Source organism: Furipterus horrens, unplaced genomic scaffold (genome assembly GCF_987537825.1).
Source record: "Furipterus horrens unplaced genomic scaffold, mFurHor1.1.pri manual_scaffold_1, whole genome shotgun sequence".
Lineage (NCBI taxonomy): Eukaryota > Metazoa > Chordata > Mammalia > Chiroptera > Furipteridae > Furipterus > Furipterus horrens.
In genome coordinates, this window is record NW_028327171.1 from 214240958 (window position 1) to 214266965 (window position 26008).

Consider the following 26008-nt stretch of genomic DNA (forward strand, 5'->3'; position numbering starts at 1 on the left):
ATTTTTTTCTATAAGCTTTCAATTTCTTGCTCTTCCTCTTCTCCTTCTGGTACCCCTATGGTTTGGGTGTTGGCACATTTAAAGTTGTCTCAAAGGTTCCTACACCTCTCCCCATTTTTTTCAATTCTTGCTCCCTTATTTTGTATTGGTTGACTTTTTTTTTCTTCCTTATGTTCCAAATCATTGATTTGAACCCTGGTTTCCTTCCCTTCACCATTGGTTTTGTGTGGATTTTCCTTTGTTTCATTTAACATAGCCTCCCCTTCTTCCCTTATGGGTCTGCCGTACTCAAGCATATCTGTCAAGCCTGTGAGCATCTTTATCACCAGTGTTTTGAATTCTGTGTCTGTTAGGATGGCTATCTCCTCGTCACTTAGTTCTCCCACTGGAACCTTGATCTGTTCCCTCTCTTGGGCCGTACTTCTCTGTCTCCTCAAATTGACAGGCTCCTGTGTTTGTTTGCCTCTGTGTCTTAGGTAAAGCTGTTGTACCTGTTATATTATAAGGGGTGGAGCCTTAGAGATTCGTCAGTATATGGCGACCTGTTTCACCATGTTGTGGCGCTGTATGTGGGGGAGGGGTCTGAGAGGGGACAACTCTGCTTGCTCAGCACTCGCCCCCTTTTCCAGGCACTTCTCCCGCTTCTGTATGGGACTGGCACCTCTCTAGCAGCTTCTCTGGCCATCGTTCCCAGGGTGGGTGAGTCTGTGGATGTTCTAGGACCGTGGGAACCCTCTAAACAAGTGGACTCTGCTGAGAGACCATCAGTCTCTGCCTCCGCCCCAGCCCCCACTGGTTTGCACAGTCAGAAGCAATGAGGCTTGATTTTCCCCGGTGCTGGGACCATGAACTGCTTGGTCTGGTCTGGTGCTGGGAGTGCTCCCCAGGTGTCCCTCCCGACTTTTCAAAACTTGTGACTGCGCTTTCCACTGGCCTGCCACTGCTGCCTCCGTTGCTGCCACTACCAAGCCACATCCTCTCCGCCCTGGCTCCGCCCCTCCTACCTGTCTGGATGAATATTTCTTCTTTATATCTTTGTTGGACTTCCATGCAGCTCAATTTTCTGGAACTTCTGGTTGTGTTCAGTTTCGAGGTAGTTGTGTTCCTTCTTAGCTGTGGAAGCAGGTGTGGAGGGAGACGCAGCGTGCATACCTCCGGCTCCACTGTGGCTGAAGTCCTTAAAGGCTTTATGGCCGGCACTTGGGTACTCGCTGAGGCATTCTTTATGTGTCAACAGCCCTCGGATACCTGGGGCAGAAAAGACTGGCTGACTTTGGCAATTATATCATCACACCTAGGCAACTACAACAAACTTTACACAATTTCAAGTGTGCCAGGATTCCCTTTAAAAGTTAGTGGGTGAAGATGGTCAAAAAATACAAACCTCCAGTTGTTAAGTGACTTGTCCCGGGGGTGTAATGCACAGCATGGTGACTACGGTCAGCAGCGCTGTATCGTATATTGGGAAGATGTGGGTAGAGTTGTCTCAAAAGTTCTCATCACAAGAAAAAATAATATACCTACATGGTCAGATAGACTTACTGTGGTGATTATTTCACTATATATAAATATCAAACCAAATGTTGTACACCTGAAGCTAATACAATATTAGATGGCAATTAGATCTCAATTTTTTTTTTCATGTAAAAAAAGAGTTATTTGGAATGTTGCCTAGGAACAGATAGTAGTAATGTTAACCATAGCATCCTTGCCTGGAGTCCTGTGCCATCCAGAGCGCCCTCCACTGTCAGCCCCATGGTGGCTTCAGGTCACGTTCCATGGCAGAGCTCAAGCAATGCTCTAAAGCTGGGCAATGTGGCGGCCGCTGGTCACATTGGCCATCAAGCACTTGGAATATGGCTAGTCCAAACTGAGACATGCTAAGTGTAAGAAATACACCTGATTGCAAAGACTTAGTACAGAAGAAGAGGAGGAGGAAGAGGAGGAGGAGGAGGAGGAAGAAGAAGAAGAGGAAGAAGAAGAAGAAGAAGAAGAAACATTGTAATATAGCCTAATTTTTTACTACAGATTGAAATCCTAATAGTTTAGATATATCGGATTGAATAAAATATATTCATCAAATGAATTTCACTTGACTTCTAAGAACTTTTAAAAATGCGGCTCCTAGAAGAAATTAACTCATATATAAGTTTACATTATTTTTCTACTGACCAGCATCGCCCGGGGTCCTGGTACTCAGAGTGTGGCGAGAGGAGCCTGTTAGAAACACAGAGAATCAGGCCCCAGACATACTGGTTCAGGATCAGCATTGAAGCAAGATCTTCAAGTGATCTGTGTGCAAGTTAAAGTCTGAAGACCACATGGGGGTGGGGGCAGAGGCAGGAAGTCTCACACATGGAGGGAGGGAGTACAAACGGGGGCGAACGCTCTAGAGAGCAAACTGCTAATATCCATGAACATCTCTAGCGCCTGAGCCCCGAGGTGAGTACCCCCCCGGAGAGTGTCCAACAGGTCACGTGGGCAAAGATACATGTCCTCGAACATTCCCTGTAGCGCTCCTTCAAATGCAGACCCACAGGAACCAATGAGAGACCTACATGTGATTCATAGGAAGCCGTTACATCAACTGTGGTCCGGCCAGTGGAAGGCAAAGCAGTTCTTGAGAAAATGAAGGCTGTGTGTAATAAGCTGGAAACATCTCCAGATTTTAAAGAAAAAGTTGTAGCGGGGAGAATACTTTGTAAAAGTGTTCGATTACCTGACCACTGCGCTGTCCACCTGAAACGAAGCCCAGATGATGTTGAATGTCGACTGTAATTTAGGAAAGAAATCAATAAATTTCCGCCAAAATAAGCACTGCGTTATAAGAAAGGACAAAGTGGTGGGATGATACGATAGTGTGAGAGTTTGGGGTTCTGTTCGTTAGGGGGTAAATACAGACACCCGATTGCGCATGTGTCAGAGCAGCAGGAAAGATGTCTGAGAAACTGGTAACCGTGGGGCCAGAATGGGGGTTGCCGATGGGGGGGGGCGGGGGCTCCTCCTGTCCAATGTACACCCTTTTAAGACTGTTAGAGTTTTTTTAACTGTGGTCGAACTGTAACATATAATAATATTTTCTGTTTTGCATTTCACCTCTTGTCTTTCTTGAAGAATTATGGTAACAGGAAACGGGATCACTCAGACCATCTGGGAATAAGATTGCTGTAGCTTGGGGTCCCAGATCGGAGCCCCCGATCGGAGCCCCCGCGGACCAGGTTGGGAAAGGGCAGTGGAGAGCGGTTTGACAAGAGCAGGAAGGCTGGGCCGGGAGCTGGGACTCAGCTCTGTAGACAGCAGGGAGCGTGGAGGGTTTGTTTGCTTGCCATTGCGATTGTTTTTAACGGAGGTGAAACTCATAGGACATCAGATTAACCATTTTAAAGTGAACGATCCATGGCATTTAGTACATTCACTTCCTGAACATTTTTATCACTCCAGAATAAAGGCCCATACCTGCATAATAATAATAACTGAAAGTTGGTTTTGTAAAAAAATTACCTTTTATTCCCTGTGCCCCTCTGGGAAGAGGGTCTGTGTTGAATGTAAATTCCGCAAGGCAAAAACTGGATGTTGGGGAGATGGTTTGTCTTTTGTCTGTTTTTAAAAAAAATCTGTTGTTGTTATTTAAAGCCCTGCGGGGGGGTGAGGGGCACAACCATGTGAGTAGGGCAGGGTCCCCAAGGCAGGCCCGGGCTGGGAATGCTCACTGTCAGGCGGAGTGACTGGGCGTCCAGACCCTTTCTGGGGGGACGGTCAGGGGAGCAGCAGGTCTGCTTACAACGGTTTTGCCTGTTTACTTTCTTTCTCGTTTTCCTCTTTTGCTTTTGGCTTCTCAACCGAAGTGAAATAGGAATCTACTTTTTAAAAGCGTTCAGACAGAACAGGAGCCTAGAGGGTAGAGAGTGCAAGCCTGCCCCCACCAGCCCACACCCCTCCTTCTCTGGGGGTAACCACGGCCCGCGGCGGGGCGTGTCTATTTCTTGTGCATTTATGCAGAGATAGGAGGAGCCTGTATGAATACGGTGATTTTTTGTTTGTTTGTTTTTAATAAGTGGGATGAGCTGTACATAGTATTGTCCTGCAACCTTCTCTCTTCCCAGCGAAGTCTGTCCTTCAGGTCCTTCTGAGTAGGGTCACACACCTCTGTGCTTTCTGGGGGTTGGGGCGGGGGAGGCGTTTTATTTTTTAATTGAGATATAATTGACACATAACGTATTGGTTTTAAGAGTATGACGTAATGACTTGACATATGGATCTATTGCAAAATGACCACCACAATAAGTTAACATCCAGCACCACACAGCCACACATTGCTTTTTCTTGCGATGAGAGAACTTTTAAGCTCTGCTCTTTGAACGACTTCCAAATCTATAACAGAGTACTGTAAACAATAGATTTTTAACTGTCATGGTTTAACTCTGTGCTTAACTGCCATGTGGCACCGTGCCCCACCCTGCCCCAGGTGGGCATTTAGACAATTTCCGCTTCGTTTCCCTTGTTACTACAGTAAGCCAGGTTTGCGTGGGGCCGTCTCCTTCACGAAGGATCATTCCTAGGTGGCCGGGACGCATATTTTTACCATAGATACAGCCCCATCACCCCACCCAAAGCCTCTCCCAACGAGTCATCACCCACCTGATGTCACTTGACATCCACCGAGTCCCCACATCCTCCCATTAGTGGACTTCATCACTGCCTGTGATCTTCGTCCAACAGTGGGTGAACTCTGCAACCTCAGTATCTGACGTCGCCTTTCCCTCCTCAGAAATGAGGAAAAGCATATTTTCACACGTGCCTTGACCGTTTTGTCTATTTATACTATTTGTCAGGTTTTTTTTTCCTTTTTAAACATCTGATTTTTAAAAAGCTCTTCATACGTTATGCATGTTAATTTTTTGGTTTCTTATGTTCTGAATATTTTCTCCCAGTCTGCCACTTTTACAAAGACTTGTTTAGGACTCATTTGTCCTGTGGAAGTTTACGACTTTTCTGTGGTCAAGTGTTTTCCGTTATGGATTCTGGGTTTTGTGAGCCGCGCATCTCAATACTATTTCCCTACCTTCTTCCTAGCCGGGTCATATACTCAGCATTAAACAGTCCGCCCTTTTCCCATTGATTCCGAATGCCATCCGACCACATGCTAAATGCCCACATAGTCCTGATCCGGTTTCAGTTCCACTGACTGGTGACCCTTCTGTACCCCAGTTCCATCGTGTTTCATTAGTGGGGCGTTAGCGCATGCACTCCCACCCAGTAGACCTGTTCCTATCTATTGTTCTTTTTATTTCTCGGTGGTTTCCATGGTTTTTTCTTCTTTTTCAGGTGAACTCAATAATCCATTTGTAAAGTCTCTAAAATTACAGTTGGAAGTTTTTAAAGATTTTATTGACTTTTAGAGAGAGGGGAAGGGAGAGAGAAAGAGAGGGAGAGACACAGAGATGGGTTACCCAGACAAGGAATCGACCCCACAACCCAGGCTTGTGCCCTGACCGGGAGTCACACAAGCGACCTTTCACTTTGTGGGACAAAGCCCAGCCAGCTGGGCCGCACCGGTCAGGGCTGCAGTGGGACTTTTATGTAATTACATTGACTTTATGGATTAATTCAAGGATCACTCATCTTACGGCATTGCTCTTCATTTATTCAGATGTTCTTTCCTATGTCTTATGTTTTCTCCATATAGTTCTTGTTTTTTTAATTTTTATTTATTGAGAGAGAGAGAGAGAGACATTGATGTGTTGTACATTTACTGATGCATCATTGGTTGCTTCTTGTTTGTGCCCTGACTGGGGATTGAACCCACAACCTTGGTATATGGGCATGATGCTCTAACCCACTGAGCTACCCGGTCAGGGCTCCATATCGCTCTTGCATTTACCCTGTTCCTGGGTGTGAAGTACATACTTTTAGCGACTTTGACAAACAGAATTCATGACGTTTTCTGTCTGGGTTGTGTTGGTGTCTAGGAAAGTCATGGTTTGGGGAGGTGCTCTTACCTCTCTTGCTGAATTATCTCACCAGTTTTCCTCATTTGGGGGTTATATTCTTCTGGCTTCTCTAAGTACATGACCTTGTGATTTGCAGAAAACTATATGTGTGTTTCTTCTTCTCTGTATGCCTGGTCTGAGGGTGTGTCGGTTTGTTCTGCACTGGCTGGGACCCGGCGCAGGGGTGCGGGTCGGTGGCGATGACCCTGGTTGTCTGGTCTCCGATGCCGAGGCTGCTTCTGCTCCGCAAGGAGGATGTGAACCCAAGGCAAGGAGTGGAATAAGGGAGCCGAGAGGAGGGCGTCAACCCAACAGTGCCCTCCCTGGGGTTGGCGGGGCGTGGCCAAGGAGAGCCAGGAAGTCAGTGCCCGCCGGGCCATCTCTCTGGCCTCGCCCATTGCTCCCCGTCATGGAGCCCTGTTTCACCTCGGCTCTGCCTGTCACCCAGCATATTTTAGATGCCCCCTCACCTGGTGGGGGCCACACGTTGGTGAGCCCACCTTCTGGATCCTCATCTGAGTCACTGATGTGAATGAGGGGGAGATCCCAACAGCCCAGACACCTACGTCCAGGCCGACATGGCGTGTTCTCGTCCCAGCCCGTATTCTGTCCTGTGGTTCCCAACAAAAGTCACAGATGAATATCACAAAACACTTTATTGAGATCGTTGTATATTATATCAAAGATCGTGAACGTGTAGCCCCCGTGTTGGATTTGGTGTTCTGTTTACCTGACATGTTTTTTAAAAGTATGAACCAGTTAAAAGCATTTCTTCAAATTCAGAGATTTTACATAATATTCTGAATTTTCAGCTTCCTTTGAAAAATTTGAACATCTGATAACCTTAGACCTATATGACGCCTTGGTGATGCGACAGTGTTGAGCGGAAGCCTCTGCCTTTCAATGAGGCATTTCTCTTTGATGTGCCCCAGTCCCCACCTCTCCCTACTGCCTCACTCCTACCCCGTTCCATTGATTTTCATCATCTGCCTGGCCTCTGTAGGCAACTGGGCTGTAATCTCAATCACATGCAACAAAAGATCCAATTCATTAGGCTGGCAAACAGACATTGGCCTTCTACTATGTAGATAAAATTTTAAAAAGAAACAGGTTCACCTGACTTGGTCTGTTCCCAGTGAAGTCCTGCTGGTTCCTAGGACAGTTACTTGCTTCTGCACACCTTACCAACCACACTCTTAGTGACCTGATCTAGAATCCTGCCTGGGGTGGACATAGTGCTCCCTAAACTGTAAACTGCAGAAGAACCAGCTCACCCATTGTGAAAACCACAACTTCCATAGCCCGCCCTCACGCCACCCGCCCCCCTTCCTCTTTGCTCCTCCCCCAGTCATGAGCACCCCCTGGCTGAGCTCCCTCTCCCAGGCCTCTCTGCCTCCCAGGGGATGAGGCTTGGATTCTGGAGAGCAGGTGCCTTTTCTGTCCGGGGCTTCAGTCCCATGATAGCGCTGCCTGATCACTTCCTCAGAGTGGCAGGAGCCTGCAAACGGTGACTTTCGGTTCCTCTGCTGGGCACATGTTTACCAGAAGCTGCCCGCCCACTCCGGATAATTTGACCTGCACCTCTGTCCCCCAGAGGTCTGGGAGGAGCCCTGCTGGGGGGCCAGGCCACTCGCATTTGTCACACTATCTTGCCAACCAGATCAGCTTCTCGCAGTCTCAAACCAGACCACTGACCCATGAAGGCAGGCGGGAAGCGTCCCACGTCGATACAGGCTTCTGTTATCTCTGAGTGAAAAAGCGGTTTTCCTAACTGAACAGGAGCCCCCTCCACATTTCCCCCAGTGAATCACGAACCATCTTGTGTCAACGAAGTGTTATCCTGATGAGTGTCGCTTCTGGAGATTGGGGCTCTGCAGGGAGAAGGGCGTGTGAACAGGAGGAGGCCGGGGCCTATAAGTGTCAGCACGTGGTGTTCTGGAGAAACTGGGCTTTGAGCCAGTCCAGGTTGGCAGAAGCTGATGTGAGGCGGCAGCAGCTCACACTGGCCTGGGTATCATGAACTCTCACCAGCCGCTTCCCCGGTGAGGTCTGCGTGCCGCTGGGACTGTGGGTGTCTCCCTTAGAGACTCTGGGGGCTCGTTAGCAGTCAGACAGATTAGTGATTGCTAATCTGTCTCACTTAGAGGCCTTTAACTCCCCAAACCCTCACTTCTAAGTTATTTTAATTCTGTTTTTCCCGTTCTCTTTATGAGAAAAATCCTTTTGGAGAGGATTTTTTTCATACCTGACTTTCTACTTAATTTTCCGCTCCTCTGGGCATTATTTTTTTTAATCTGAAAAATAAGAGTTGATAATGCATTAGCATATTCAACACACAGCATCTGCTCCGTGATGATAATGGCTCTTTCTGACGGAGAGCCAAGTCCTGGACTCACATGAGCTCATTTAAGCTCCCGGCAGACTTGGTCTTAGACTCTTCATTCATGGACAAGGAAATTGGCTTCGCCTTAGAGAGTCAAATACCATTTTCCAGGTCACACTGCTCATTGAATTTGTAGCTGACGTGGGGTTGCAAGCACTAAAAAATCTGAGATTTTATCTAAGAATCTGGCTTTTTACCTTCCCTTGAATATTCTGAAATTCTGACAACCCCATGCCTATGTTACCCTGTGGGGATAAAACGAGCTAAGTGGAAGCTGATCCCTTTAAAGGGACATTTCTCCAATGCACCACAGTCCCCACCTCTCCCTAATGCCTCACACTTTTCCTGCTCCACTTAGGCCAGGCTTTGGATTTTGTGCTTATATTCATGGACGACACTGCTTTCAAACTAAATGTTACTTCCCCTTGCCTAGTCTTTCCTCCTATTTTGACCAGGGAAGAAATTGAGACACAGAAGATTTGGTAATTCAGGTCAAATCAGAAGGGTCACAACAAAGTGAAGAACCCATCTTTCTCAACTGGGCCACATGAGCAAAACCAAGATGCATTCTCACTATAAAGCAAGGTCTTTACCAACTGTTTTGCTTGCGTGATATCTTCTTATTTGAATATGTTCTTTTTAAATGTTTATTATTGTTTTGTGTACACGCATATTTAATTCACTGAAATGATTTCATAGCTTTCCTTCTGTTTTCTACTTTCTTCATCAAAGGATCCTTTAAAGATCCTTCCATGTTGCTGTGTATACATCAGGTCTTTGTTTCTGGCTGCTGCATAGCCCCCTAGTAGACCTCGGGCCCACATTACCTGTCTCCTGTCTCACCTGTCCACTGCCCGGGCATGGGCACCCACTTTCCCTCCAGATTTTAGCCACCACAAATTTGTGATGACCGTCCATATAGATGGCCCAATGAGGCACATACCCAGGGGTGACATTGCTGAGTCATAGGATAGACACATGTTGAATTTGTCTAAATTGTGTCTGATTGCTCAGCAGACTGGGTACACTGGTCTACACTCCTGGAATTCTTTATAAAACACAGACATTAAGGGAGGAATGGGAGGGAGAGAGGACCTTTAAATATATAATATCCATTAGTAAAGACGGTCCTTTGCATGGAGTTCAAAATAAGCTCGTCTTATACCAAGGTGCCAGAACACAGGTGGGGAAGTTGGAGGACGGCCACCTTTCAGACTCCAGGAGCTCAGAACCTGCAGTGAAGGACCTGGGGACCTGGTGCTACCGTGTACAGGGTCAGCCGCTCGGCCCTTCTGAGCCTCAGTTTCCTGACTGCGCAATGGGAGGACCAACAGAAATTTAAGTCAGGTTGTTTGGATACTCAAAAAGTATCCGTCTTTTCACTTATTCATTCTCAACATGTAGGTAAATAGATGATGCATTTTGTCACCTAAATGCTGGGTTTTGTGTGCGTCCAGTCCCGTTTAGGGCTTCTTTTATCCCCTCTCACTGGCTCCGGGACTCACTGGACCAGAGGCTCAGCTACTGGGCAGGGTTATGAACTAGTCTGTGCAGAAGATGAGGCAGGATGTGTGCTGAGCCCTGGGGGCGGGGGGTGGATGAAGGTGGGAGTGGTCCTCCTGCAGAGCCATGTTTGGGGAAGGAGAGGAAGAGGAAGCTAAGGACTTCATGTCTATCCAATCTGATAAATGTACCCATAAAGTAGGGGTCCAGATTCTTCGCTGCTGGTAAAGGACCTGGGTTGAGAGCTTAAAGGTAGATCCTTGGAACAGCTGTTGGGGGGAGGCTCCAGACAGACAAGTAAAAGGGTTGATTTGGGAGCTGACCATCACAGGTCAAGTTCTTCCAGAAGCAGACCCTGCACTTGGGTACCAGTAATTCACCACAGAAGGGCTTCCAGGAGAACCAGTCAGAGAGAGAGTGGACCAGGAGAGGGAAGGAGAGAGGTCAAGCAAAGGTGCATTTTTGGGCGAAGTCTCGGACCCGCCTGATCCTCCAAGGAGCTCTGAGGTGTGACTATACCTTAGGATCTGTCCCATATTGAGGCAAAGAGCTGAGCTCTTCCGCATACACTGCAGGCTACGTGGCTGGGCCCAGGGGACAGAGAACTGCCCAATCTCTCCTGGATCTCCTAATGAATGAGGTTGCTCCAGAGCCTGAGGGAGTCCCCCCAAGCTTACAGGTCTGAGCCTTTGGCGGCAAAGCCCAGAGCCCCCAGAAGGGGGAGGTGGGAGCACAGAGCAGTAGAGGGACCTAGAGGAACTGGGTTGGGCACCAGCAGCATCCCATATAAGGACCTAACTGCCACCACAACCTTGCATTAATGCCCGTACTCGGTGCACGCTGCTGCCCCTGCCTGCCATGTGTCCCCTCGCTCTCTGCCCAGCGAACTGCTCCCATCCCATTCATCTCAGCTTAAGTGTTGCCTCTTTGACAAATAATCTCCTGGCCCACCAGGCTGAGGCCCCTTGTATAATAACCTCCCACGGCATGGTCTTCCCCACACAGCCTCTGCACCTTGTAATTATCTACGTCACTGTTTACTGCCTCATGTCTTGCTTCTCTGCTGGACTGCGGGCAAGGACTGGGTCTATGTGGGTCCCTGCTGAGTGCCTGTGGCCGAGCCCCAGGGGGGGCCCACGGTAAGAGGTTAGTAACAAGTAACCGCGTGGGGACTGCCTGCTGGCTTGATGAGTCCCCCGCTCTGGCTTCCTCCAGCCCTGCTCAGGTGCAGAAGGCAGATTGGGAAGCTGGTCCGAGATCGTGGCTTTGACAGGCAGGGCCTGCAGAAGTACAGGCGGTGGAGGGTGCCATGCGGACAGGATTGCTGGTGGCCCCCATGGGGTTCAGGCTTGTCAGAGAGGTGATAGAGCCGAGAGAGGCTTGCGGGCCTATGCAGAGGAGGAGATAGAAAAATGGTGGCCTCTACGAGACTAGAGAGCAGACGTACTGGGAGTGAGGACACGGGACGTGAAGATTTGTCCCTTGAGGCAAGTCCTGGTGATAAAACAAGCTGTAGGACACTGGACAAGTTACCTAATCTCTTGAAGCATCAGCTTCCTTGTGCGTGAATGAAGATAATAATGTCATGAAGTTTCAATAAGTGTAAGACTCAGGAAAAGTCCTTTCTTCCCTTGAAATTTATATTTGTCCGTGTTTGCTGTGTAACAAACACTCAAAAAGCTCAGTAGTTTATAACAACAGATGTTTGTTTTCTTGTCCTGGGTCTGCAGGTCAGCTGGGGCTGGCTGATCAGAGCTGGGCTCTCCTGGACTCTAGGTGTCCAAAGACGTCCAGGTCTGCCCCTCCTGCCTTTATTCTTGGACCACCCTGAAGGGTCCTGGGGTAGATCACAGGGGCCCTGGAAGGGCAAGTAGAAACCACAATGCTCGCTAAGCCAGGACTTTAGAACTGGCACTTTGGCCCACACTGCCTAGGTCAGAGCAAGTTGCACGACCAAGCTCATCAGTGCTACAAAGACGTGTAAGATGCTGCAAGGTGCCGTGATGAGGGTGGGGCTGCAAATGCTCTAGCCGGGAGGACCCGCTCTGCCACGGCCTCCCTCCTCCCCTCCGGCCTTCTGCTCATGCAGGCTCTCGGCACAAGCATGGAAACCTTTCCCATACTTAGCCTTCACTTCACTGGGATGCTGGTGTGACGCACAGATTCCAGCTGTCAACTGTGACTCCATTCACGAAACATCTGTCCTCTCCCAGGGCCTTCACTGTGGGCTCAGGGTCCCCAGATGAGGGTTCCACTGTCCAAACACGCAGAACACATGCTGGCAGACAGAGCATTGTCATGCCCTGCCCCTGGCAAGGACTGTGGTGTCAGATGATGTAGCTCAGTGCAGTCATTTCAGTACCAGCCAGAGGTGTGAATTTCCCAGCCTCCAGCCTGCAGCGCCTTTGATGGCAGAGGTTCAAAGCACTTTATAAACTGCTCAGGTCTTTGAGGAAAGCTCAGGACTTACTCCCACTGCGCGGCAGGTATCTCTGAGCGGAAGGCAGAGATTTGGGGCATCACCAGCACAATTTCCCAGAGGGATCCCCGCTGACAGGTGACAAAGCGACAAGACTGTGGGAGTTGCCCCGGCATCAGGGTCCCCCTACGGAGAGTGCCGTTGGCAGGGGTGCTGGGGCTGCTGCTCTGCTGGGGGCTGGAGGGGGGGATCACAAACCCAAGGAAGGGGTTTCAGCTCTGAGAATCTGGGAGAGATATGGATTTAGAAATGAGTACGAAGCCCACGCCAAGCCATTCTGGGAAGTCTGCCCAAAGCAGGCAAGTGAGAAGCTGGAGAACTCAGCTTCCAGAAGTGGGGGCCTGGGGGAACATGGTCAGGGGGAGACCCCAGCCTGCTGGCAGAGTGCAAGACAGAACCCACCCCGCCGGTGCCAGGCCCACCAGACCTGAGTGGAAAGAGCCCCGTGTGCAGCCGGCTGGGGGCTCGGAGCAGTAATGGGCCCTGGTGATGGCTGGGGGTGGAGGGCATGCGGGGGTGCTGCTCAGGCCTGGCCGTCCCCACTTTTCTTCCTTAGAGTTTCATGCCTCTTCCCGGAGCTGCCACGTTGCTCCCTTGGGCACAGATAAGACTCCAAGTGAGCCTGGTGTCATCTTCTACCCTCTTCAAGCCCCCAGACATGTGGTTTGGGGGACCCTGCCATAGGGTGGGCCAGCAGAGACAGGACTGTGCCCACGGACAGCAAGTGCCAGCCTCTCCACTGTCCCCACCGGCCCCCAGGGCTCAGAGGGCAGGCCTGCTGCCTCCCAGGACGCCGGCTTCTCCCGCATGCCAGGCTTCACACCACCCGCCCGCCCCCTGAGCTGCGGGAGGCTTGAGTCTTCGGGAGAATCTCTAACCACCTGGTGTCCCCGAGCCGACAGCTCCCTGTGCCTGGTACCCCTCATCCTGTCTAGCTAGAAAGCCGTGGATCCCCACCCACATCCTCCTTCTTATCTTGAGACATCCCCCAAGTTTTTGCTCTCTGACATGTCCCTGACCACCCAGGCCTGTCACTCAAAGTCTCTGAGACTCAGTTTCCTCATCTGTACACTGGAATTATGACACCCATGGTGGTCTTAGATATAATATAAATTAGATAACATACCTAGCACAACTGGCCCGGCTCCAGTTTCTTCCATTTGGGGGGGGGGGGTCCTCAACCAGGAGGAGCAGAGAGGTTCCGGGAGTCCCCTCAGATGGAGCCTTCCCTGCCCCAGTGCAGGACACAGCCAGAGCTGTGTTCTTGCCACCGTGACCTATCTGTATCCTAAGTGATGGATTCATGGGACTGGTCATTGCTTCAGAGCAAGACCTGCGGGAAGGTGGAGACCCCAGTCCCCTGCCCCTGGACATCCCTCCCTCCCCGCCCACCTCCTCTGCCCGACAAATGCCATTCACAGCCCACAGTGCTCAGCCCTTGAACCTGCGACACTAGGCAGCCCCAGTGTGCCCTGCAGCCTGGCTGCCAGGGAGCGGCCCCTTCCGACGGTCTCACAAAATGTTCTGGGACATCCTGGAAGACCCCGCGAGTGCCCTCCGCTGGCCGGCCGGCTGCAGGAGCCACACAGAGCGTCATTCCTTTTTCCTTTGTCACCTGCTGCTTTTGCGGGGCTGTGGCAGGCAAGACACTGGGAGAAACTCCATGCTGCCCCTGTGCACCCTGAGAGCGCCAGGGTCCCTGTGCTCTGCCCACCAGGCTGCCAGGTTCTGCGCCCCCAAAGCCCATGCCATTGGTCTCCATCTCTCTCTCCTTCGCCCCAGGACCTAAGTCAAGTTCAGAGGTCCTGGCAGAGAACAGAAGCCATGTCAGCATCTCTCCCCGTCCCCTGCCCACCGCCACCTCTCAGGCTCTCACTTCTAATCACAACAGAAACCCTTCCCTGCTCACCCCTGGATGGCACCCTGGCAGGAGCCCAGCTCCCTCACGCCAGTGCCCATGGGCACCTGATTTCCACACCAGCCCATCAAGCACGCGTGATCACAGCGGGTGCTGCTCCTCCTGCCTGTCAGCCGAGAGCACTCGCGTCCACCCAGAGGCTGCGCCCCCCTTGGGGCTGGCGGTGGCGCTGCGGCCGCTACCTCTTCTCCCGTCACTCACATGGTGTGACTCTGACCCTTCCTTTCTATTCTTGGTGTGAAAATGTTATTACGGTTCTCCGAGCAGCGAAGATGTTTCCGAGATGTTACTTTTGTACAGAAACCTCCAGAAGGATAACGACTAGGAATATTTTTGTACAATTAAAAAAAACCTGATGCTTTTACACAAGCTGCCTCTGAGACCCCGCTCCCATCTGGGCGCATGTGTGTGCGCTCACACGTATTCGTTAAACCAGCTTGGCTTCCTGAGCTAATTTTTTTTTTAATTTATTTGTTTGTTCGTTTGTTTATTTATTTATTTTTAGAGAGAGGGGAAAGAAGAAAGAGAGGGAGAGAAACATCACTGTGTGATTGCCTCTCACTCGCGCCCCCAACTGGGGACCTGACATGCAACTGAGTCATGTGCCCTGACTGGGAATCGAACCGGCAACACTGGGTTCGCAGGCCGACGCTCAGTCCACTGAGCCACAGAGGCCAGGTTCCTGAGCTAATTTTTTAAAAAACTTTATTACAACATATAGCTCAAAACAGTGCTTACATGTAACCACCATCCAGATGAAGACCTGATTGTCTTTTGCTTTTTAACTTTTTATTTTGAAAACCATTTCAGAATTACAGAACATTGTCAGAAATGACCCAGAGAATCCCTGCATACCCTTCCCTCTCCTCCCTCCGTCGATGTTTTAGCGCTGACTTTGTCTTCTCTCTCTCGTGTTATTGGTAGTGTTTGTTTTTGAGTGATCGGAGTCTTAGTTGCTGACAAGGCCCCATTTTCCCGAAACATTCCCACGGCTTTTCCTACGTGTTAAGCCCTCTGTCCTCCAGAGCCGCAGCCCAGCCATCGGAATCAGAGAAGTGGCTCTGCTGACGGCCCAGCAGCTTCTCCTTAGGCCCCGTTCGCCTTCTCCTATTGTCTTAATAATGCCCATGAGAGCAGGATGTAACTGTGTTCTGTTTAAACGTCACATGTAACCTCCTCCTTCTGGCCCCAAGTTCAAGCCGGGGTCACACGTTACATGTCCTGGCCACATCCCTTTTGCTGGCTCAGCCCCTTGTCTTTCATGACCTTGGCATTTTTGAAAAGAACAGGCTGCTAATTTTGTAGACTGCCCCTCGATGTGGGGTTTCCAGGGGTGTCTGCAGGACTGGGTAGGTATCCTGTTCCCCCTTGAACTCTCTCCACCCGCCGTTTTAGCATCTTCAGCATCTGCTGACTTGCCTGAATCAGTCACTGATACGACGGTTGCCAAACGGTGACTGTTTCCATCATTCCGTCGACAGTTATTATTGGCATTTACTGTGAGGAGGAGTTTCCCTTCCCATGTATTTACATCAGTGTAGACTCATGAGTTTATATTTTATTCAATGGATTATCATTGCTTTTATTATCCGTGTTGATGCTCTGATTATGCCAGATGGTCCTTTCAACTGTCCTCGCCGCTGTCCCCTGGCTCCTGCACGCTTTTCACCCGTCCTTGTCACTTTTTGAGCATTTCCTTACTTTCTGGGGCAACAGATGGTCCAGGCAGGCCCACATTAACCCTCCTGCCTGGGCCCTAGAATCGGCTGTGTATCCAGGGAGCCTGGTGGTGGTTAGGCGTGCTCCTCATGGCAACTGGGTCCTGACAGACAGAGCTGGGAAATGTGTGTGTGCCCGTGCGCACACACTCACACACACTCCTGCATCCGTGTTACCTACAGAGAGTAAAACCTTGAGTTCACCGAAGCGTCCCCTTCCAACCCGACACGGCAGACACTCCGGTCTGGCCCAAGCCCGTCCTCTGACCCTGAGAAACGTGGTGCCCATTGCTCCAAGGACTGTATCATTGGCTTCAGTCTCCCACTCTGGGGCCCGGCAGCGGGCTGCTAGGACCCCTCCACCTCCTGCCCCTCCCTGCCACACCCTCTGCCTCTGACCCCCTCCTCGGCCCCTGCCCCAGGGCCCTGCAGGCCCTGGTCACTTAAGGGCAAGCAGGGGAAGGAAGCAAACCAATGGGTATGTTTTAAAGAAAAAGAGAAGAAGGGAAGGGGAAGAGCTGGATCTAAGGAGACATATTCCGGGGTCCATTCTAGGCCATAGGGCTAAAGAGGGGTTTCTGGATGTGAAGTTTCCTCCCCGCTACCATCACTTATTAAGCTGGAGGCCCTGAATCCTCCTCCCTGGCTCCTCGTCACTCACTGGCCCTTCTCTGGTGCATTAACAAGTGGTCTGTCCGGCTCTAACTCCAGCTCCATCGTGGTCCCTCTCCGTCCCCTCCACCTCCCCCGTTCACGCCCCAGAGTGGGGTTTCCAGGGTCCCCAGCTCCTACCTAAGTCACTCAGCACAAAACCCAAATTCTCTGAACTGGTTTCCCGGTGTCTCCCTTCCTCACCCAAGTCGGGGTCTGCAATTCTTGGGAAGAGGTTTGGGGGAGAGGAGGTAGTTAAGGATTGAGAACAGTCCTGAGGGCAGAAGAAAAACCAAGGAAGGCATTTCAGGGGCTGGCAGAGAAGGGGAAGGGCGAGGAAGGGCTGGGGTCAGGGGGGACCCGGGGGCAGCGAGAGGTGGACAGGAAGGCGGCATCCAGCCCGTACTGAGCTGATGTCTGAGTGGAGGGAGCGTCGCTGGGCCTCAGCTCCCAGCCCCCAGGGGCAGGCGGTGAGGCCGAGCGCAGGCTGAGCTGCCCGTCTGCTCCATCAGTGTGGCGCCTCCGTGGATGTGTGGGATCTCTGGGTCTGGGGGGGGCTCCAAGGCCCCAGATGAATCCAGCTCTGCCCTCGCTGCTGCTTCTGCCCCTCCGATGCCTCCCCAACCTCCACAGTGAAATAGGAAAGGACACCAGCCACCCCACAGCTGTCCCTGCCATTCTCATCACAGCGACCAAATGGGATTGTCACCCTGCTGAAGATCTTCCTGGTGACTTTCTCATTGAACACGGAAAAAACGCTTTGCTCTAGTGGGATAACGAGGAGGGTTTTCACCCCACTTCTTCATCCTCCCCATAATTTAAAAAATGCCACACTACATCTCAACACCAAGAAGACAGACAGTGCAATTAAAAAATGGGCAAAAGACCTGAACGAACACTTCCCCAAGGAGGATACACAGAGGGTCCATAGACACATGAAAGAATGCTCAGCATCACTAGCCATCAGAGAGATGCAAATAAAAACCACAATAAGATACCACCTCACACCGGTCAGAATGGCCATCATCAACAAATCAATAGACAAATGCCGGCGAGGATGTGGAGAAACGGGACCCCAGTGCACTGCTGGTGGGAATGCAGGCTGGTGCGGCCACTGTGGAAAACAGTATGGAATCACCTCAGAAAACTAAAAATGGAACTGCCTTTTGAACCAGCAATTCCACTGCTAGGATTATACCTGAAGAATCCTGAAACCCCAATTCAGAAGAACGTATGCACCCCTATGTTCATAGCAGCGCTGCTTACAATAGCCAAGTGCTGGAAACAGCCTAAGTGCCCATCTGTAGACAAGTGGATCAAAACACTGTGGTACATTTACACAGTGGAGTTCTATGCAGCAGAGAGAAAGAAGGAACTCCTGCCACTTGCGGCAACATGGATGGAACTGGAGAGAATTATGCTTCGTGAAATAAGCCAGGCAAAGAAAGAAAAATACCATATGATCTCACCTGGTACAGGAGACTAAAGAACAACACAAACAAATGGACTAAATAGAACAAGGAACAGAGTAACAATTATCAGGGGGGAGGGGGAGGAAGAGAAGGGAGTAGGTAGGGGAAAGGTCTAGTCAAAGAACATGTACAAATGACCCATGGACGTGGACGACGGGGTGGGGACTGACTGTGGGAGAGGGGACAGGCTGGTGGGGGGAGCAATGAGGGAAAAAGTGGAACAAGTGTAATAAAAAAATAATAATAAAAAAGATGTCCACACTGATTGTACATACTTTTTCATGCAACGCGAAGGCTGGCAGGACCTTGGGGGGTCTGCTGTGCAGCACCCCTCGGCTCCCACTGCAGGCCTGTGCCAGCTTTCTCCCATGGGGAGCCTCTTTCGGTTCCTGTTTAGTGACGGCAGACAGTGCCATCGTTAAAAATGACACCCTGGGAAATTTCAGCCTGTGCAGGGCTCCGGCCTCCCTCCCCGCTCCCTGACCTTTGCAGGGTGTCTGAAAGTCACAGCCCGAGAACTGTTTCTAGAAGCACTGTTTCTCAGAGTGACTGGGTGCTCAGCTGTCCTTCGTTCTAAAGACCCCGGATGTGGTCTCTTCTCGAACCCTGGGACTGGAGGTGCCCCTCTCCCCTTGCCCTGTGCCTTCCCCAGGAGTATTGCACCTGGGTCAGCTCAGGTGCCAAGCGAGAAGGAGAAGGGGCCCCTCCCGCAGGGCCCAGCTTGGAAATCCACGTCTCTGTCTCCTACAACTTTGCAACCATAGGGTCCGTATTGTGCAGCGAGCCCATGTGCCCGACAGCAGCAGGGCCAGTCGGCACCCCTGCCAGGGGCTTGGGGGACAAGAGGAGGCCAAGCCTACCTATCCTTCCAGGGTTTGTAAGCTTGCGGGGATGCAGGCGCCCCTGGGCTTGGTGGGAGCTGTCTGCAGGGCCTCCCTGGAAACCACCTTGCTGGAAAGTGCCTGGAAGCTTCCACAGACCTGGAGATTTTAATGGGAAGCAGGAGGAGATGAGTATTTTGTTTCACATTCTGAACTAACCCAACCATGTTGCTTTCTGCTGACTTTGGGGATGAACGTAAGTTCGCGTCCATTTTGTGAATCTCATAAACCCTGAAGGGACATCTGCTCTGTGCCCGGCACATTGTATGCTGTTAACTAGGAAATGCTACTCTTTGTTCTGCATCACACTGTTGGCCACGTGCTCTAGGTTCCTGCAGGGGACAAGGCACTTGTTCCCGAGTGGGGAAGATGTCACAGAGAAGTGGTCACTACCCTGGGAAATGAGTGCCTGTCCCGGGGCTGGGCTCACATTTTCAGTGAATGGCTAAGGTGTCAAGGTTTCCTTTTCTGTTTCAAAATGACTTGCTAAATCTCTTCAGGAAGCTAGTGGCGGTAGAATGAGGAACAGAGTCTGGAGGCCTTGACTTCCTAAGAATCAAGGGCAGCCCCCTTCCTGGGAGCAAATGTGGTCCCCCGCCTGGTGGAAGCACTACCCCTGCTGGCAGGACACACAGGTCGCCTTCCATGGACTTGATGTGCTGAGTGGCGGCTGCCTGTCTGGGCCTGGCCCTTCCTTTCTAGCTGGGCTTGGCAGTCGGAGGCATGGCCAGGTGAGGCCCGGGTGGTGGCCGGCCTACACAGCACACGCTCAGGAGGCAGTCCTCTCTGGTTCCCAGGCCTCCCCTCCCCTGGGGCCTGTCTCCGGGTTGCTAGCTCTGGGATGCCACCCCTCTTATTGGTATCCGTACCCCCTTTCCACTAAATTCTCCCCAAACTCCCCAGTTTAACCTGACAACTGCTTCCTGCCAAGACCTGACTGACTGATAAACATGACAACCTTCTTTTCAGACATTTGGCATTTGAAATGATTGAAAACACACCACCTCTGGGCTGTGGTCAGGGGTGAGCGGGGATGGGTGCTCCCCTGCTCCCTCCCCTCACCCACGCTGTTTCTCCGCACCCCCAGTCCCTGACCTGTGGAGAGTCCTCCCTGACACCTCCCCTGATTCCAAACACAGCAAGTCACCTAACCATTGACTGCTGAGCCCCTCTGACTGCCAGGTGCTGCGGCACCATCTGGGGCACAACAGACTAGAGGGGTACAGTCAGGTGGATGTGCACTTGACCCCACCCCATCCCCACAGGGCCCCGTGGTCCCACCAGCCTAAGGTCATTGCACTGTCTACCTGAAGGTCCCAACTTTGGACCCTCAGCTCTGCCTTGGCAGAGTTTGGAAGGCCCCACCCAGGCGTGCATGCCCGGTGAGCAGACCCACAACCTTGCTGGCCACCCTTCCCTGCCCTCTTGGCCATCCTGCCTTGACAGGGGGTCTTTCTAGGTCCAGCGTAGGCGTGAGGACACCTCAGCTGGGCTCCTGTCTGCACTGGGCACGTGGAGCCTCCCCCCGCCTGTCTCGGCTCTACACCCCACCCCACCGCACCCCCCAGTTCGGGACAGTTCAGGAGCTTCGATAGTCCTCAGCCCTCTGACCTTCTCCTCTTCCTGTCCTATTCTAGAGTGTGCTTTGAACGAGGTTCTCAAAGGAGTCCCGGTGAACCCCTTCAAGTCTTAGTGCCCAGAGCAAAGACTGCTGAGGCCTGTCTTGGGAACACTTCCTCCAAGGAGGCCCTAACTCTGGCCTGGGTGGCTCCCTGCTGTCACCATTTCCACTGTGTCTGGCTGTGTGTTTGTGTGTCTCTGTCTGTGTGTCTGTGCATCTCTGTCTGTGTGTCTGCTGCCTGTTCAGAGAGGCTGCTCCCCCTCTGCCCGGTGAGTCTCCACTTCTGGTGGGATCTGTCACCGCAGACCTGCCTCCTGTAGGGCACCCTTGCTTTTCCTGGGTGCATCCTGTAGGGGAGGGACAGGCAGGTGTCCCTCCCCCCGCAAGGCCTTTGAGCGGCCATTCATTGGCTGGCCTGCCCGCTGCCAGACAGGCTGGTCCACCATCTGGAATTCGGACTCAACCCTCATTCTCTGCCTTCCTGGGACCCTGGGCCGCCCGGGCGCCCAGCAGCCTTGATCTAAGCGCACGTGACCCCTGCACCTTGGCCTCACCACCAGCACTCAGCACCCAGCACTGGCCTGCCTCCAGGCCCTCCCGCCTAGGTGGACCTGTAAGGACTAGTTCATTTTATTTTATTTATTTTGAGGGGATCTGGTTAATTTTAGAGTGTCCTGCTATACTGTATGCTTAGTACACTGCATACGTCACCAATTCTAGGACCCTTATATTTTTTACCTTTCTGAAGTCAAAGGTGCCCACACCTGATGGAGCGTGGGAGCTGACATGCTAGCTTCCCAGCGGTCTGTGAAATAACGTGTCTTAGCCCCGGCACCTGCAATTCCCATATCTGATGTGCTCGCTCAGACACACGTTCCCCAGACACCCTGCCGCGGAGGCCCACCCGGGAGTTCCCCTTCGACATTCTCTGCTGTTCCCAAACCCCCTTCCCGCGCGCCTCACCGCCTGTTCTCGCTTGCCCCACGCTCGGCAGGGTGGCACTGTGATCACGACTCCTTTAATTGATCTTGTGTCATTTCAAATTATTTGTGTTATTCTGCTCATTTTTGGTTTTGAATCTATTCAAGTTACTTTTCAGAAGGCCTGGCTGCCTCTGCTCAGATATTTCCAGCTCAGTCATTCCTGAAAGAGGTTGCTTAATGTGGGCTTGGTGAAAAACCCTTTTGTTAAACTCTCTACAAATTTACTGAGTAGCTTAAGCCATGCACTCAAGCACACACATACATGCCCTCACGCACGGATTTATACATGTGTGCTGTGCACATGCACACACAAATAACCCTTGGAGGGAAACAAAGGCCAAGTGGGAAGCCCTGGGTCAGGCTGAGAGACCGGGGTGGGTTCTTATTTAAGGTAAATGTACCCGCACTACAATCCACAGTTAACCGCCAGGAACGAGGGCCCCGGGACGGGTCTGAGTCCTGGTCCTCTCCTGGATGTCTGCGTCTGTCCCAGGCTGGCTCAACCTGCCTCTTCTGCTCTCTCGAGGCCACTTGCCTGCAGCCCTGAGGCTTTCAGGCCAGGGCACCACCCCATCCTGCCATGTCAGGCCCAGCCATGCTAGGGCAGAAGGTGAATGAGTCAAGGCGCGCCAGCCACATTCAGCCCTAGACCCTGCTGACTCACCAGCCTGGGTGGGCTTTCCACCGTCCACCCTATTTGCCTCTTGGCCTCCTTTTCCACATGTGATGGGCAAGAAGGCAGCTGGCAGCCTCCAGGGGAGCAGCTGCACCCCTGATCTAAATCTCTAAAGATGGTACCTTCTTCACTCATTAAAAAAATTTTTTTTATTTATTGATTTTCAGAGAGAGACAGAGAGAGAGAGACACAGAGAGAGAGAGAGACCTCAATATGTTCTTCTACTTATTTGTGTATGTGCTCTGACCGGGGATTGAACCCACGGCCTTGGTCTCTCCTAAGTAGAGCTTTCCCAAGAGAGGGTGGGTGGCTGCCCAGGGAGCTCCTGAAACTTCCTGCTGACGTCACAGAAGCAGAGAAATAACGGGCTCCAGGGCATTTGAACAGCCCAGGGGAATGATCAATCATCTCCTGGCCCCTCTGCAATCAGCAACCGAGATACAAGTCAGAAAAGATTTTTGTGCTGACTCATTTTCTGAGCTTTGATAAAACAGAATTATAGCAAATGGAAAAATATAAAAATAAAAGCAAACAGTTACTAGGACAGATTTATCCTCTATTTAAAAATAAATGATTTGGGGGGCGGGTATCTTCCCCCACCAAACACACACACACACACACACACACACACACCCTAGAAAAACATTCTAAACTATTGAAAATAGGTCTCTCAAGGTCATGGGATTACAGGTGATTTTGTTTCTTGTTGTTGTTTTTTTTAATTCTGTGTTTTCTAGTTTCATCATAATGAGCATAAATTATTTGTATAAAAATATTCTTTAAAATAGAAGGGTTTTTTGTTTGCTTTTTTACTGAAAGAAAAAGAAAAAACATTCAAAGTGTCATTTGTGCCTCTTGCAGACTGGCTCTCGGGGGCTGCTGGCTACAGGACGTGAGGGTGTGGGCCATGCAGGCTGACCTGCCCAGGGCTTTTTCTGGATGCGGTCACTTGGTCACTCCCTTGGCCCCTCGGTCTCCCCTGCAGATGGCCTTTGTGGCTGGGTGATGTTCCAGCCTGTAATGCTGCCTCTGTTGGGGGTTCTGTCCTCAGGCTTCTGAAGGCGTCCCCATGAGGTTCTTCACCAAGCTGGACCAGCTCATCGAGTTTTACAAGAAGGAGAACATGGGCCTGGTGACCCACCTGCAGTATCCGGTGCCGTTGGAGGAGGAGGACCCGTGTGACGAGCCGGAGGAGGAGACAGGTAGGCAGGGATGGAGCCCGAGCAGCTGCCTCGGGCGGGAGGGGCCCTCGGGGCCCTGTTCTCTAAGCAGCACAGTGGCAGAGAGGTCCTGGGAGTTTCTCTCTTGACAGGTGCTCGTAGGTTAGGTGGGTCCCCCGATCGGAGGGAACAAGTGTGACACCGTGGTTAAGGACAAGCTAGGACACAGCCCTGGAGTCAGGCGGACCTGGGCTGGACGTGCAGCTCCTCAGCGTCCTAGCTGAGTGGCCTTGGGGAATCACTTAACCTCTCTGGCCCACAGACTTCTCTTAAAGGGACAGTACAAAGACTATCTACCTCTCAGGGCATCATCAGCGAGTCAATAGATGCAGAGCCCAGAGCCCAGTGTACAGACAGTAAGCGCTCAATAAATGCAGCTGCCATCATCTTCAGAATCATTAGCTGCATTTCACTGGGAAGAGAGTGACGGAGGAAGAAATCCTTGCTGCTAACTGGAAGGGTGACAAAGGTGTTTCTTTATATCCTGATGAAAAGAAAATAAAAGACACAGACCCTAAAAAGCCTGCGTGAGGGGGCCCTGCCCCATGGGCCACGGAGAGACACAGACCAACAAGACAGGATCCCGCAACAAAGGCTGGGGGTGCAGGCAGAACAGCTGCTGCAGATGGAAGCTCACCTGGGGGGCACCCCCCTGGGGGTGCATTTCATTTCCCTTTAAAAGTTCTCTGCCTAAAGGAAAACCCCGAAATACAGAATTGAGCCCTTCAGTGTAGGAGGTCAGGACTTCTAAATTCCAGGGCCTGGAAACAACCCGGGCCCCAGGATCCCCTTCTAAGGAGGGCAGGTCAGGGTAGAGACACGGAGGCTCCTGGCCTGTCTTCCCACCTGTCCCTGGCAGCCACGCCCTGGGTGCCCTTGTCATCCTGCTCCCTGGGCTGGCTGTGGGCCCCACCCCCTTCCTCCGCTCCTCCTGGCGACCCACTTAGAGTGGCTGCCCGGCTGGCTCGTGGCTGCCTCTGTGGGCAAACCCTGCAGGCGGTGGCCTCCTCAGCGCAGGGGAGAGGGCCGGGCCAGGCGGAGGGTTTCAGAAGGGCCGTGGCTCCGTGGAGGCGGAGAGGGACTCCAGCTGTGAAGTACCCACCACTGACATGTCCCGTGCGTGAGTCCAGGGCCACTCACCGGGGCTCTGCCACCGCCACATGCCCCCCAGTGTCCTCAGGCACCCGGCCTTGACCTTGATGCCGAGAGGCCATCCCACAGAAATGTCCTCCACACACTCGTGTCCTCACCGGCCATACAGCCCCTGCCCAGCTCTGCTGCCCCTCTGGGGCGGGCCATCTGGAGACAGACCCCGAGACCTTCTGTCAGAGCCAGAAAGAGAAAGCGGCCTGCTGACTGCCAGCTTTAGGGCCCCAAATGGAACTCAGGTGTCCTCAAGGCGCTGCAGTCCCCGTGGGGCTCAAACAGACGCTGCCACCTAAAGAAGCGAAGAGCCCCACCAGGAGAGGAAGCGAAGGGCTACCCCTGTGAAGAGGTAGTGAAACAGAGCCCACGGCTGCCCCAGTGGATGTGGAACCCACAGGTCATTTGGTTTTCAGGGGCTCGATTGCCCGCCACCAAAAAGCTGAACTCTCAATACCAGGGTTTGGTGAAAAGAAAAGGAATTGTTTATTTGAAGGTGATACAGCTTTAGGTTAGTGGTGGATTTCTGCCACTAGGTCTCACTCCCTTTGAAACAGCCCCCCACACATAGTTCTGCCTCCCCCTGCTGAGCCGGGCTAGTTTCAGAAGAGAAAAGTCAGAGGTACCGTTTCCCTCTGGGAAAATAGAAGTCTGTGGCTTTGTAGTTCCCAGACACAGCTCAGCTTTCCCGGCAGCTCCCCGTCACTCGTGCCTGACGGGGGAGGGTTTGCCTGTGCTGGGGTGGCTTTCAGCTGTTAATCCAGAACCACGGGGCACCTTCTTACCCACCGATCTTATGGCCAGCTGGTGGGGTGCTTCTGCTCTCCTTCAACCCATGTGGCCCTCTCCTACTTCCTGGAAAACCCCGTGGAGTTTCCCTGCTCAATGGCTGTGGCCTTATTTTTAAATGCCTGACTGTGGCCTGTGACATAGAGGATATGGTGACCAGTCGTGGGCACTTGTAGAAGTTTGCGCAGGCCCATAAGCTTTTCGTCACCATTCTACGGTCAAAGCCCGTCCCACCTCGTTGGTGCCTGGAATGGCCATAGCTGTTTACACATTAAGAAACTAGGTATTTCTTAGAAAAATGTCTGTGCTCCACTGAGTCCCATCCCCCATCCCCGAACCACGGGCTCTGGGGAGCTTTGGGGGACCCTGCTCTATAACAGTAGCTCCATGGCCAAGGCCGTGGGACGGCCATCTGGTGCAGGAAGAAGCTCAGGCAGGAGGTTCTGGACCCGAGGGGCTCAGAACCCGCGCTCATTTGCGGTGTGTGGGGGATGGACGTTCTCCTAAAGGTGAATGGGTGGGTGTTTTACTTCCCAGGCCAAGTTCAAGTCATTTGTGTCCTGTTTCAGTTCTCTTGGTGA

General features: G+C 51.8%; 1 protein-coding gene across 1 annotated transcript in view; it reads left to right on the forward strand.

Moving 5' to 3' along the window:
* INPP5D (inositol polyphosphate-5-phosphatase D) overlaps positions 1 to 26008 on the forward strand; it is a 106665-nt gene that overhangs the window by 23864 nt on the left and 56793 nt on the right. Inside the window, exon 3 of the mRNA XM_090285023.1 lies at positions 23327 to 23477. Coding sequence (XP_090141149.1) covers positions 23327 to 23477 — 151 coding nt within the window. The remainder of the gene's footprint in view (positions 1 to 23326; positions 23478 to 26008) is intronic.